This window comes from Heterodontus francisci, chromosome 37 (genome assembly GCF_036365525.1).
Source record: "Heterodontus francisci isolate sHetFra1 chromosome 37, sHetFra1.hap1, whole genome shotgun sequence".
Classification (NCBI taxonomy): Eukaryota; Metazoa; Chordata; class Chondrichthyes; order Heterodontiformes; family Heterodontidae; genus Heterodontus; species Heterodontus francisci.
The window spans coordinates 37299936-37312997 of record NC_090407.1 but is presented as its reverse complement, the minus strand read 5'-3'; the positions used below and the strand labels follow the sequence as shown (position 1 = coordinate 37312997).

Here is a 13062-nt window from a genome sequence, read left to right as displayed (position 1 = left end):
AGAGATACACACACGGCAACACACACGCGCATGCGCACACACAAGAAAAGATAGCGATTAGAAGAGTTCACGGTAAACCTTGTATTCTTCCCCAGGGGCGGGAGCGCAGTGGTGGTGAAGGTTTAAAAATGGTGTATGCCTGTTTTTCCTTTTTCCTGGTTCATTGAAGATAAAACTTGGAAAATTTTAGGAGGGTGACTGTGTTGCAGACTTCGCTTTGTTGTATCTCAGTCACACTTCAGTGTCGAAAACCCGAGTACAATTTCTCAGATAGAGAGTCACAAAGCCATTTTCAGTCTCTGTCTACAGATAACTTAAAGATTGTGTTCTAGGCATGGTCCTTCTTCTGCTGCTGGAGCAGATGGAATCTCCCTCTTTCTCGCCGGCTCTGCCTTCGTCAACCTAGCATATACTTTTATTAAACTCCTTATCAGAGCACTGGTTTCTGTCATGTGACCATGGTTTCTCTTTACCATTGTCCTCATAACTGGTGTCTAATGGTGGGGCCATTGTTAGACAATGGGGATAAAAACAGAAAATGCTGGAAATACTGAGCAGGTCAGGCAGCATCTGTGGAGAGAAAAACAGAGTTAACGTTTCCACTGTTCAGTGATGGCTGTTTTCCAATTAATGATTATTAACTTTTTTTCAATATTGTCATTCCTTATTTTTGTTTTCTATGGTCATAACTTAAAGCTGCTTGCAATGCTTGCTGCCCATAGATGATTTGAAATGCCAATCACATGAAAGTGTAGCAATGTTTTGTTAAGATTGCAAAGATGAATAAGATCTCATACAAAAGGGAATATCTGTAGGGAATTGTTATGTTTCTCCTCCCAACGTTCCTTGATGATGTGGTTTCTTGTAGGCTGAAAAATGCATAAATTAGGTTCTCCCTGATGTCCCTTGCATGTCTCTCCATGGCCCTCATATCGATGACAGCATTGTTGGCATTGCTGTCCTCCTCCTCATCATTTTCATAGTCGTCATCATGTGAGGAGGACTGGTGTTCCTCCTGTTCCTCCGCCTGCAGAATGTTGCCATGACTAATTGCAAGGTTGTGCAAGCCACATCAGACAACGATTATTCATGACACCCTCTGTGGTGCATACTGAAGAGCCCCTCCAGACCGGTCAAGGCAACGGAATTGCATTTTCAGCATAGCAATGGTGTGTTCAATGATGGCGTTGGTGGATGCGTGTGCAGCATTTCTTGAACAGCGCTTTGGGAATAATGTACTGGTGTCGTCAATCATATACAGAGGGCTAACCCTTGTCAACCAGGATCCAGCCGTCCACTTCGGCTGGTTCCTTGAAAACTGCTGGCAGCTGGGAGTTTCTCAAAATGTATGAGTCATGACAGCTCCCTGGGAAATGTGCGCAAACATGCATGATTCTTCTCCTGTGGTCGTAAACGTGTTGCACATTTTTAGTGGAAACCTTTGCAATTGACAAAGACAGCAAACTGATCTCGGGGAGCTCTAATGACCACATGAGTACAGTCCTTGCACTCTAGGGAACCCAGCGATGGCACCGAAGGCCACAGACCTTGCTGCCTGGTTGTCCTTGTTTACAGGTCGTCTTCTTCTTTGGCCACCTTGTCTCGCGAGACAATGGGTAAGGGCCTGGAGGTGGTCAGTGGTTTGTGGAGCAGCGCCTGGAGCGGCTATAAAGGCCAATTTTGGAGTGACAGACTCTTCCACAGGTGCTGCAGATAGAATTGTTTGTCGGTGCTGTTACACAGTTGGCTCTCCCCTTGCGCTTCTGTCTTTTTTCCTGACAACTGCTAAGTCTCTTCGACTCGCCACACTTTAGCCTCGCCTTTATGGCTGCCCGCCAGCTCTGGCGAACGCTGGCAACTGACTCCCACGACTTGTGATCAATGTCACAGGATTTCCTGTCGCGTTTGCAGATGTCTTTAAAGCGGAGACATGGACGGCCGATGGGTCTGATACCAGTGGCGAGCTCGCTGTACAATGTGTCCTTGGTGATCCTGCCATCTTCCATGCGGCTCACATGGCCAAGCCATCTCAAGCGCTGCTGGCTCAGTAGGGTGTATAAGCTGGGGATGTTGGCCGCTTCGAGGACTTCTGTGTTGGAGATACGGTCCTGCCACCTGATGCCAAGGATTCTCCGGAGGCAGCGAAGATGGAATGAATTGAGACGTCGCTCTCGGCTGACATACGCTGTCCAGGCCTCACTGCCATAGAGCAAGGTACTGAGGACACAGGCTAGATACACTCGGACTTTTGTATTCCGTGTCAGTGCGCCATTTACCCGCACTCTCTTGGCCAGTCTGGACATAGCAGTGGAAGCCTTTCCCATGCGCTTGTTGATTTCTGTGTCGAGAGACAGGTTACTGGTGATAGTTGAGCCGAGGTAGGTGAACTCTTGAACCACTTCCAGAGCGTGGTCGCCGATATTGATGGATGGAGCATTTCTGACGTCCTGTCCCATGATGTTCGTTTTCTTGAGGCTGATTGTTAGGCCAAATTCGTTGCAGGCAGTCGCAATCCTGTCGATGAGTCTCTGCAGACACTCTTCAATGTGCGATGTTAATGCAGCATTGTCAGCAAAGAGGAGTTCCCTGATGAGGACTTTCCGTACTTTGGTCTTCGTTCTTAGACGGGCAAGGTTGAACAACCTGCCACCTGATCTTGCGTGGAGGAAAATTCCTTCTTCTGAAGACTTGAACGCATGTGAAAGCAGCAGGGAGAAGAAGATCCCAAACAGTGTGGGTGCGAGAACACAGCCCTGTTTCATGCCACTCAGGGTGGGAAAGGGGTCTGATAAGGTGCCGCTATGCTGAATTGTGCCTTTCATATTGTCATGGAATGAGGTGATGATACTTAGTAGCTTTGGTGGACATCCGATCTTTTCTAGTAGTCTGAAGAGACACGTCTGCTGACGAGGTCAAAGGCTTTGGTGAGATCGATGAAAGCAACATAGAGAGGCACCTGTTGTTCGCAGCATTTCTCCTGTAGCTGACGAAGGGAGAACAGCATGTCAATGGTGGAGCTCTCTGCTCGAATGCCACACTGTGCCTCAGGGTAGACACGCTCGGTCAGCTTCTGGAGCCTGTTTAAAGCGACTCGAGCGAAGACTTTCCCCAATATGCTGAGCAGGGAGTTTCCATGGTAGTTGTTGCCGTCACCGTGGTCACCCTTGTTTTTGTAGAGGGTGATGATATTGGCATCGAGCATGTCCTGTGGTACTGCTCCCTCGTCCTAGCATAGGCAAAGCAGTTCGTTGTTTACAGGTAAGTAGATGAAATCATTTGGCATGTTGGAAAAGGGCACTGGTCACCTCTTTGATGCACCTGTGGGTTGCAGACTGTGATATGCCACATATGTCACCCATAGATCCCTGGAAGGAGCTGCTGAAAAAAAAATTGAGTGCAGCAGTCACTTTGAGGGCAACTGGCATGGGATTCCCACCGAAGCCGAGTGGCTGCAGATCATGCTGCAGGATCCTACAAATTTTTGTGACCATTTCACGTGTCATCCTTAGGGGTCTCTGTCATTTCCTCTCTGACATTTGTAGGTAATTTGCCCTTGTCCTGAGGATGCGATGACATGCCAGTGCCTGTCTTCAGTAATGCTGTTCCTGGATGTTATCATTTGGAGCATCCTCACCTTCCTGTTCTGCCTGTTGCTGGCACTCAGGCATCATGAGTTGAGGGAGAAGAGCCCTCCTTAGTCTTTACCTTCTTCCCGTGGTCCTCGACAAATTGGGTGTATGCGACCCATGTCGTTGTATCTTTTCTGAAAAATAAATAAGCAGAGCGTGGTGGTTCAGCCCTCTGTTGACACTGAGCTGGAACATCGAGGCAATGAACAGCTCCCTCATATCTGCCTTCAAATTGCAACCAGGTAGAAGGCACACCCACTGTCATTTGCCTCCTCCCACTCTCCTTGCTCTCCTTGAGTGTCCACGTGGTTCCCATTATCATTGGAGAAGATGGTGCGCATGGAATTCAGGGCAAGTTTCCCCACCTTTCAACCTCCTCCTGCAACCTTCCAGCTTGAACCCATCATCCTTGACCCAGCCAATGTTACTGTTACCCTTCCCTCCGTAACCATTGAGCCCCCCCCCATTACGATGCGCAGTGTAATCATCTATGTATCAATGCCATCTTTCCCCCGTTCCTACTCCCGTTACTATCGGCATACCCTTGAAACTTCTCACATCGAACTGACCGTTGTTGCCAAGTCCTGTTCCCCTCCAAATGAAGTTGTCGAATGCCCACCCATTAGTCTTGACCTTCCCCCTTCCCCCTCACCACCCCCTACAGAATCCATTTGCCCCCATTGACTGTGACTATTCCCTCTGCTAGCCAATACCTTCAGTTTGCCCCACAGCTCTCCAACGTTGACAGCACTCATCCTTCCCTTTCGGCCCTTGACAAATATCTTCACACTGTACTGATCTAATCCAACCACCACCCTGCAGCCGACAACATGCAGCTTCACCATCAACATCAACCACTCAACCACCTGGACGCTCCACTCCATCCCCTCCACCCGCTCTTCGCTGCACCTGATTGCCCTACCGTTCCCTCCCCGACTACACTCCCCTTCTCCTCCATGCACTCGATTGCCCCCCCTTCCGTCCCTGACTACCTTCTGCTTCTCCTCCATGCACCCGATCTTCCCCACCCTTCCCTTCCCGACTACCCTCCCCTGCTCCTCCATGTAGCCCATGCCTTTGCCGCCATCCCCTGAGAAGATTCACCCTTGCTGATGCCAAGCCTGGAGGCAAACATCCATTCCAATGCTGGCGTTATTTAGCAGATGAGCTAAAGAGAGGAGAGCACAGAACAGAGACTCAACTGCAAAAATCCGACTGCTGCACACCATGTTGAAACAATCGTGAACCAAGTGGCATGAGAACAGCACTAGTTGTTCACTTAATCAGGCAGGTAGGACTAAATTGTAACTATGCATATGGTAATGAGTATTCATGTTTAAATGAATGCAAAACTGCAATCCACCACCGTACTAGGGGAGCCCCAGAATGCTGCAAACCCACCGCTGACTTAATTCCTCTAAAATATCCCACTGTTGGGGAACTGAAAAAGCACCTCTCGCCTAATTATGTCACACCCCACGCCACCAAATCCACCCCTTCCACCATTTCTGCTTTGTGATTGTTAACCCAAATAGTTGAAGTGAGGTAGCCATTAACACAGAATAGGCCATTTACATTTTAATGACTTCTCCACAGCTGGTCCAGACATGAAGATTGTCTCAGGGTTCTTGTAGTTTCTATGTGTATTGGCAGTATAGGATAAGGTCACCTGACTTCTTGACACCATCTTGTTTTTTAGGAGAAATGTCCGTTCTGGGTATGCTTCATAAGTTAATTATATAGTTCATAATTCCTCCTTGCATGAGCGTGAGAACTCTGACTCCACTATGGTGTCAAGCTAGGTTTAACAGGTGCTTATACTTTTTTTTATTCGTTCATGGGATGTGGGCATTGTTGATTAGGCCGGCATTTATTACCCATCCCTAATTGCCGTTGAGAAGGTGGTGGTGAGCTTTCTTCTTGAACAGCTGCAGTCCTTGGGGTGTGAGTACACCAACACTGCTCTCAGAAAGGGAGTTCCAGGATTTTGACCCAGTGACAGTGAAGGAATAGTGATATAGTTCCAAGTCAGGATGGTGTGTGGCTTGGCAGGGAACTTGCAGCTGGTGGTGTACCTATGAATCTGCTTCCCATGTCCTTCTAGGTGATAAAGGTCTCAGCTTTGGAAGGTGCTGTTGAAGGTGCCTTGTTGAGTTGCTGCAATGCATCTTGTAGATAGTACACACTGCTGCCACTGTGCGTTGGTGGTGCAGGGAGTGAATGTTGAAGGTGGTAGATGGGGTGCCAATCAAGTGGGCTGCTTTGTTCTGGAATGTGTCGAGCTTCTTGAGTATTGTTGATAGTGGGGGATTCAACGATGGTAATGCCATTGAACATCAAGGGGAGATGGTTAGATTCTCTTTTGTTTGAGATGGTACTTGTGTGTTGCGAATGTTATTTTCCAGTTATCAACCCAAGCCTGGATGTTGTCCAGGTCTTGCTGCATCTGGACATAGGCTGCTTCAGTATCTGAGGAATCGTGAATGGTGCTGAGCATTGTGCAATCATCAGCAAACATCCCCACTTCTGAACTTATGATGGAGGGAAGGTAATTGATGAGGCAGCTGAAGATGGTCGGGCACAGGACAGACCCCGAGGAACTGCTGCAGTGATGTTCTAGGACAGATGATTGACCACCGACAACCACAACCATCTTCCTTGGTGTTAGGTATGACTCCAACCAGTGGAGAGGCTTTCCCTGATTCCCATTGACTCCAGTTTTGCTAGGGCTCCTTGATGCCATACTTGGTCAAATGCAGCTTTGATGTCAAGGGCAGTCACTCACCTCACCTCTGGAGTTGAGCTCTTTTGTCCACGTTTGGACCAAGGCTATAATGAGGTCAGGAGCTGAGTGGCCCTGGCGGAACCCAAACTGAGCATCAGTAAGCAGGTTACTGCTGAGCAAGTGCCGCCTGGTAGCACTGTCGACGACCTCTTCCATCACTTTGCTGAAGATCGAGAGTAGACTAATAGGACAGTAATTGGCCGGGTTGGATTTGTCCTTTTTGTGCACATGACGTACCTGGGAAATTTTCAACACTCGGCACTTCTGGCTGAAGATGGATGCAAATGCTTCAGCCTTGTCTTTTGCACTGATGTGCTGGGCTCCCCCATTGTTGAGGATGGGGATATTTGTGGAGCCTCCTCCTTCTGTTAGTTGTTTAATTGTCCACCACCGTTCACAACTGGATGTGGCAGGTCTGCAGAGCTTAGATCTGATCCGTTGATTGTGGGATCGCTTACCCCTGTCTGTTGCATGCTGCCTTCGCTGTTTGCCATGCAAGTAGTCCTGTGTTGTAGTTTCACTAGGCTGACACCTGATTTTTAGGTATGCCTGGTGCTGTTCCTGGTATGTCCTCCTGCACTCTTCATTCACATGGTCAGTGGACCTTTTGAGCACCTCATAAATTTGTTGCAGAGTATTTCTTTAATGTTTTAAGAAAGCAGAACATTAAAGGCTTATCAGCCAAAAACGGAATATACGTCCATGAATCCACAGAGTCCTGTCCTGGGATCCAGAGTGCAGTACCCAGCTAGGATCTTTTCTTGCTGGTTGCGAATCACACTCCACACCTACTTGCTACTTCTGGCCCTCATACTGTCATTATTTTGATGTTCAGGCATAAAAATAATGAACCTAGAATATCCAACTGAGAATCACGTTGCACCACTGTAGAAGCAAATTATTTCCATCCTTGTCATACGTCGTATAGTCAAGATTAATTATTTCTGACTGTTTTGCGGGAATCAAGTGTCATAGCTAGAGACTAAATGTATAGACAGTGCATTAGCCCTTGTGCAGACAGCGAGAAATCAGTGCAGAAAGATTCATTAAAATTCCATGTAATTGAATAGAACTATAATTCAATAGTAAATGGATTCAAGATTTTAAGTACTTTTTTTCTCATCTTGCACCTTCTTATAAGCTTGCAAAAGAAAATGATTTGCAGTTCTATGTCTAATCAGGAAAGGAACATTTACTTGAGCGTGTGTTTTTGAGAAGCAGATCAAAGGTCAGAATGCTCAGTTTTGGTTAGGGAAGTCTCTCTGTTTATAGTAAAACAGTTTATGTGCAAGAACTGATATGGAGGCAGATGTTAGCCAGGCAGAATTAGATTAAATTGGTGCCTTTAACTCACTGTGGACTGCAAGCCACTTGTGGCTGTGAATAATAGCAAGCTCTCATAACAACAATTGGCCCTTATGTTTCTTGTGTGACCACAGTTTGCCGAAGACGTCCCTGGTCCTCAGGAGCCGTATCCAGCTGACAGAAATGGTAAAACACCAAATGTTTGGTATAGTTTTCCACCTGGAGTATGTGTTTTCCAGCTCCACAGGAGCAGATGGAAAGGTGAGTCAGTGAAGCCTGGATTTAGTTTGATTGCAGCATTCGCATGATGCAATTCGAAGTGGTTTATGCAAACTATGATGTAGCTGCTGTTTGACATTATTTGTCTAGGATTTAACCTGTCACAGCTAATTGATTAATGGCCACAGCATTTTCCTGTGAATATCTCCTTCCCTACTCGGCTATGAAGGATGTACCACTTCTATTGGCAGATTTATCCTGAAATGTTCACTATTTTTCTTCGAATACTGATCAATCTACTGTGAATTTTTGTTTTTATATCTGATTTGCAGCATTCATATTTTCATTTTATTCGCAGTTGAAATCACTGACCGAGTTTGATAACATTCTCTAAAAAAAATTTCTTTTTAAAATTTAAAGCCAGATTAAAACACTGCAGATATGAAATATTGTGATTACAGAGTATTCTGTGATAAAGGGCCTTCATTTTGGGTCTTTTCTTCTGAAAGTCATCTCTCCGGTCTCAGTTGGACCCTAGCCCAGGCAGCTGAGTTCAGAGTCTCACTATGCAGAAATTACAAGAATGCACCTGCGTCCCACTATTCCAGTCACATTGTTGTAAATAGGTTTTGTAGATTCGTATCGTACTGGCGAAAATGAGTCTGCATCCCACAGTTAAATGGCTTAAAAAGACACCGTTAGATCCAAATGTTATATTCCTGATTTTATAATAGTGGAGGCTGTGACACAAATGAATAATATAGAATGGTGAACCAAACTTTCTATTTGCTTTGAAGTTTAAAATGTTCTTAGTCAATCTACTTTAGTTTGTTCTGTTCTGATGAGAGTCCCTCTTTTTAGGAGTGCAGTTATACTGGCAATGGTGACCATGGATATGAGAGCAGTAGTGGAGCTGGCAGTCAGGTCTCGATCTACCTCCCATGCACAGTAAAGCAAATTAAAGTAATACCCCTTCAAAGAGAATATTTACTCACAGCCCAGTTGAAAGTTGCAATTTAAAAGTGACCAGGTATTCTATTGGAATTGGAATTTAATTTTTTATGGAATCTGTTAATATTATAAGAGAATGGATTTTATCACTGGTCCCTTGTAACAGTGGAAATTAATTCCCAGGAGTGGAGAGTTGTGCATACATCCAAAGATACATGTGCCACATTCCTTTGTGGTTGACCTCAGTGTGACAAGCACAGTCAAGAGCATAAATGTGGTCTTCTGACTGCACAATCAATGGAAGAAGGTCTGAGTTGGTAACTATAGTATAACAACAACCTAGGACATTTCTCACTTTCGTTCTCTTTGGTATTCCCATACCAGGCACTGCCTCAACAGAAAAGACAGGTCATCTACCCCAGAATTTGCTAGTGCCATTCTGAGGGTGGTTGTTGGAGGTGCATCAGTGACCATGGGTGACACTCTTGCTGAGACTTCCTTTCCCTCAGGAATGTCTCTGGTCTCCTCTGACCATTGTGCATGGCAGTGCGACTGCATTTGTTTACTCCACTTGTAAGAATTTGGTTTTGTGAGCATGATCATTGTATATATGTCCAGTGCATCTTGTAAACTGTATGCTAACCTTTACTGCCTTTTAGTGTGTGCTCCATATCACCATAGAAGCCAGTAAGGCATCCCCTATAAGTAGTGGATCTAAGGCAATTCTGATTTAATCTTGGATCCAACTGGAGCAGATTCCACAGGATACCAAGAATCATTGATCTGGGAAAATCTGCTCCACTCCAGGGCTGTTTGTGTTTATGAACACTGTTAATTCTAAACTGCATTGCTTCGAAGACTGGAACCACTCCATTTTATAGTTGACAATATAAACATGGTTTAAGAGAAGTGTTAAATCTCAGAATGAACTGTTTCACTGACTGACATTAAACCTCATGGTGTCTGTAGGAGGCTCGTTGTGGGGATTATTTCCAGTTACTTTACTAAAAGGTGAATGTTTTACCCCAGAAATTTCATTTGAATGACATTAGGTGGCACTATTGCATGGTTTATTAAGTGACAAGCTTGTGAAGAGTGGGAGGTCTTCGTATGCTCAGCATTACAGCTAAATGATTGCAAGTGTTTGAACTAATTTATGATCTGCTAAGTGATTCATGCTGGGCCCTAAACTCTAACTTACAACATAGACCTAGTTACACTTGCCCTAATTCAGTTTGGTTGGGTAACTCTGCGCAACACATTTTGCAAGGTTGGTACTATTTTAGTGCATAAAAAATAATCAAGCAACATATCTTGTTTAGGATCTTTATAGAACATTTCTGATTAATTAAATGGTACGTTAGAGCATTTCAACACTACTACAGGTCACTGGGCTGTTTCTGATTAGTTCTTTAGAGGAACACAATCACAACTCCATTACTGTAAAAGCTGAAATGTATTGACTATAAAAATTCATGATACTCTTCATTTGATGTCAGATTTAGCAAATCCAACGAACCTTATACAAACACAGTTGCTACTCTACTGCATTACACATTGCTTAATGAATGTTCTGAGAAATGAGAAGCCATCCTTGTGAAGCTGGATGTTTGTTTTCTGCTAAAGAATATAAAATAAAGGCCACTGACTTAGCCATTCTACTCTTTGACTTCTTAACAACAAAAGAAACTATTGAATGAGAAAAGGTCATGAGGCCCATGAAGTCCAATTCCCTTTCACAGACCATGAACAATTTGACCTTAACGAAAACCAGTCTTTGAGAGATGACCATGCAAACCTCAAAAGCATATAGGTCTCTCCTTAACTCACATTATGAGACACCGTGGGATGTAAATAAACCTTATAAATCACACCATTGAGTTCTAACCAGTTGCAATCTGCAGATGACAGACCCACTGTCCCAGCTGTGCATAAACTACTGTATTTCATAGTGACATCTGTGTCTGAACTAATAACTTTTCAGTCCATTCTAAAACAGGAATTTATCCATCTTTAAAAAAAAATAAACATTCACTTCTTTTGTTGGGATCAGTTTTACATGTCTAAACCTCTGGGGAGGAGAAGACGCTTCTGATCTGTAGTCTTGAGACTTCTTTCTTTTAACGCCTCTTGTTTTGCTCTTACAGACCACGTTTAGTATCTGCTTACATTTACTGTATTCATGTATCTTAGAATTTAAAAGACCTGTATCATGTCCCCTCTTTCCTCCACTGAAAATAAATTCAGTTTCCTCTTCATAACTCAGAACGATGAACTCCAGAATCCCCATAATTGCTTTTCTCTGAACACTCTCTAGAGCGTCACAATCCTGGGGCTGGATGAGTACCCCAGGATTACAAACAATATTCCAAATGTGGCTTCTCCAATGAGCGCTTGTGTCAATTTTCAACTTGCCTGCTAAGCATAAAACCTTTGTTGTTTATTGCCTGCCCATTATAAAAACAGGCTGATTTTTATTTCCATCGATTTCAATCAAAAGGAAAATTGGGAAGTTTCTGTAACGGGTGACCAATCTGCAATGCCAGTCTTTACCTGCCAGTACTTTCTAATGCTGGACCTCCCGGCACTGTTCCCTCATGTTTGACAGTTTGAAAACTTCCCCCACCCGCCGCACCCCAATCTCCCAGTGACTGCCCCAGCTCTGCTGATGCTGTCGTAGCTGCCCGCCTATTTCATGTAAACAGTTCGACTGCATGAATTCCTAGCAGAGTCAGCAGATAATTGTGGCATGATATTATCACACCAGCAAAAGGGGATCGTGAGTCTTCAGGCCAATGCAGTGAATGTGCTTCTCCCTAAATGGCATAGCATGTGACACTGAGATTAGTACTGAGATTGATACTCTTGGGGTTCTACCTATATATCTGAGCCCTAGCACCTGAAATTCCCTTTGTAAGACCTCCATCTTGCTCTTCCCTACGATATGATTCCAACAGGAACAGCAACTTCATGCTGCTCACCCTTCCTTTCCAGTACCTTCATCAGCAACTCCGTTGTGTTCAATAGCCTGGCACCTGTTAATAGACCATTTGGATCTCCGGGACCTGAATGGTCATAAATTACCTTTGCATAAGTGTGTGGTTGATTTTGAAGACTACGATACACTAGTCATAAAAATTATTTGTTTCAGATTCTTAATGTTGTCATGCCTTTATAGTTTATTATGATTAATAGTGCAGAGCTACTACTGAATTTAAAACCGGCTTTTAAAAAAAGCATATGTGTAACAGGCTTAGCTTGTATATCTTGCAGAACAGCTACAATTGTATAGGAGGCAACTGTAACCTGCAATTCCTGTGACACATTGGAACTTTAGGACGCTGCATGTGCCCCGGAGGCCCATGCTTGCAGGAAGCACCTCCATTTGCTTGAGCTCACCCTGTGGGTTTCTGTGTTTGAGGATCAGCTGAATTTATTGCAGGGCATGCAGGTGTCTGAACGTATCCAGGATTGTAGGTTCCAGGAGATGGCCACCTCGCAGCCAGATGGAGTTAAGAGTAGCAAGTAGGTGGCCACCTAGAAGGGTAGAAAAGGCAGGCAGTGGAATTCTTTGAGAATGTGTGGTACTCTCAGACCTATATTCAGCAGTGAATACTGGTGAAGGTGACATCAGCTAGAAAGACTGGCACTACAAGGCAAAGAAATGCACAGGAGGGTACAAGAAAGTGTAGGAATGCAGTAGTAATTGGGGATTTGATAGTCAGAGGACAGACAGGCAGTTCTGCTACCGTTGAGGTAAGCCCTCTGTGGTGTGTAGCCTTCCTGGTTCCATCACTGACTGCAGAACTTTCTACGGCGGTGGGGTGGGGGTGGGGGGGTGGTAAAGGAAGAAGAACCAGAGGTTGTGGTCCATGTTGGAAGCAACGATATAGAGAGGAAAACGTTTGAGGTCCTGCAGTCAGAGTTTTAGAAGCTAGGGAATAAGTTGAAAAGCAGGATCTTGATGGTAGTAATCTCTGAATTACTCCTTCCAGTGCCATGCGCTAGTGGGAAGAGAAATGGGAGGATTTGGCAGGTTAATGCATGGCTAGAGACATGGTGCAGGAGGGGAAGGCTTCAGATTCCTGGGACATTGGGACAAGTTCTGTGGCAGGAGGGACCTGTTCAACATGGATGGGTTGCACCTGAACAGACTAACAGACCTGGGACTAA

The 13062-nt window shown here is 44.8% G+C and overlaps 1 protein-coding gene across 6 annotated transcripts in view; it reads left to right on the top strand.

The window, feature by feature from the left end:
• Positions 1–13062, top strand: part of nphp4 (nephronophthisis 4) — a 532906-nt gene that overhangs the window by 186428 nt on the left and 333416 nt on the right. For all 6 annotated transcript variants that reach the window (XM_068017516.1, XM_068017513.1, XM_068017512.1 and 3 more), the window contains one exon: positions 7854–7980. In XM_068017516.1, the coding sequence (XP_067873617.1) occupies positions 7854–7980 (127 nt within the window). The remainder of the gene's footprint in view (positions 1–7853; positions 7981–13062) is intronic.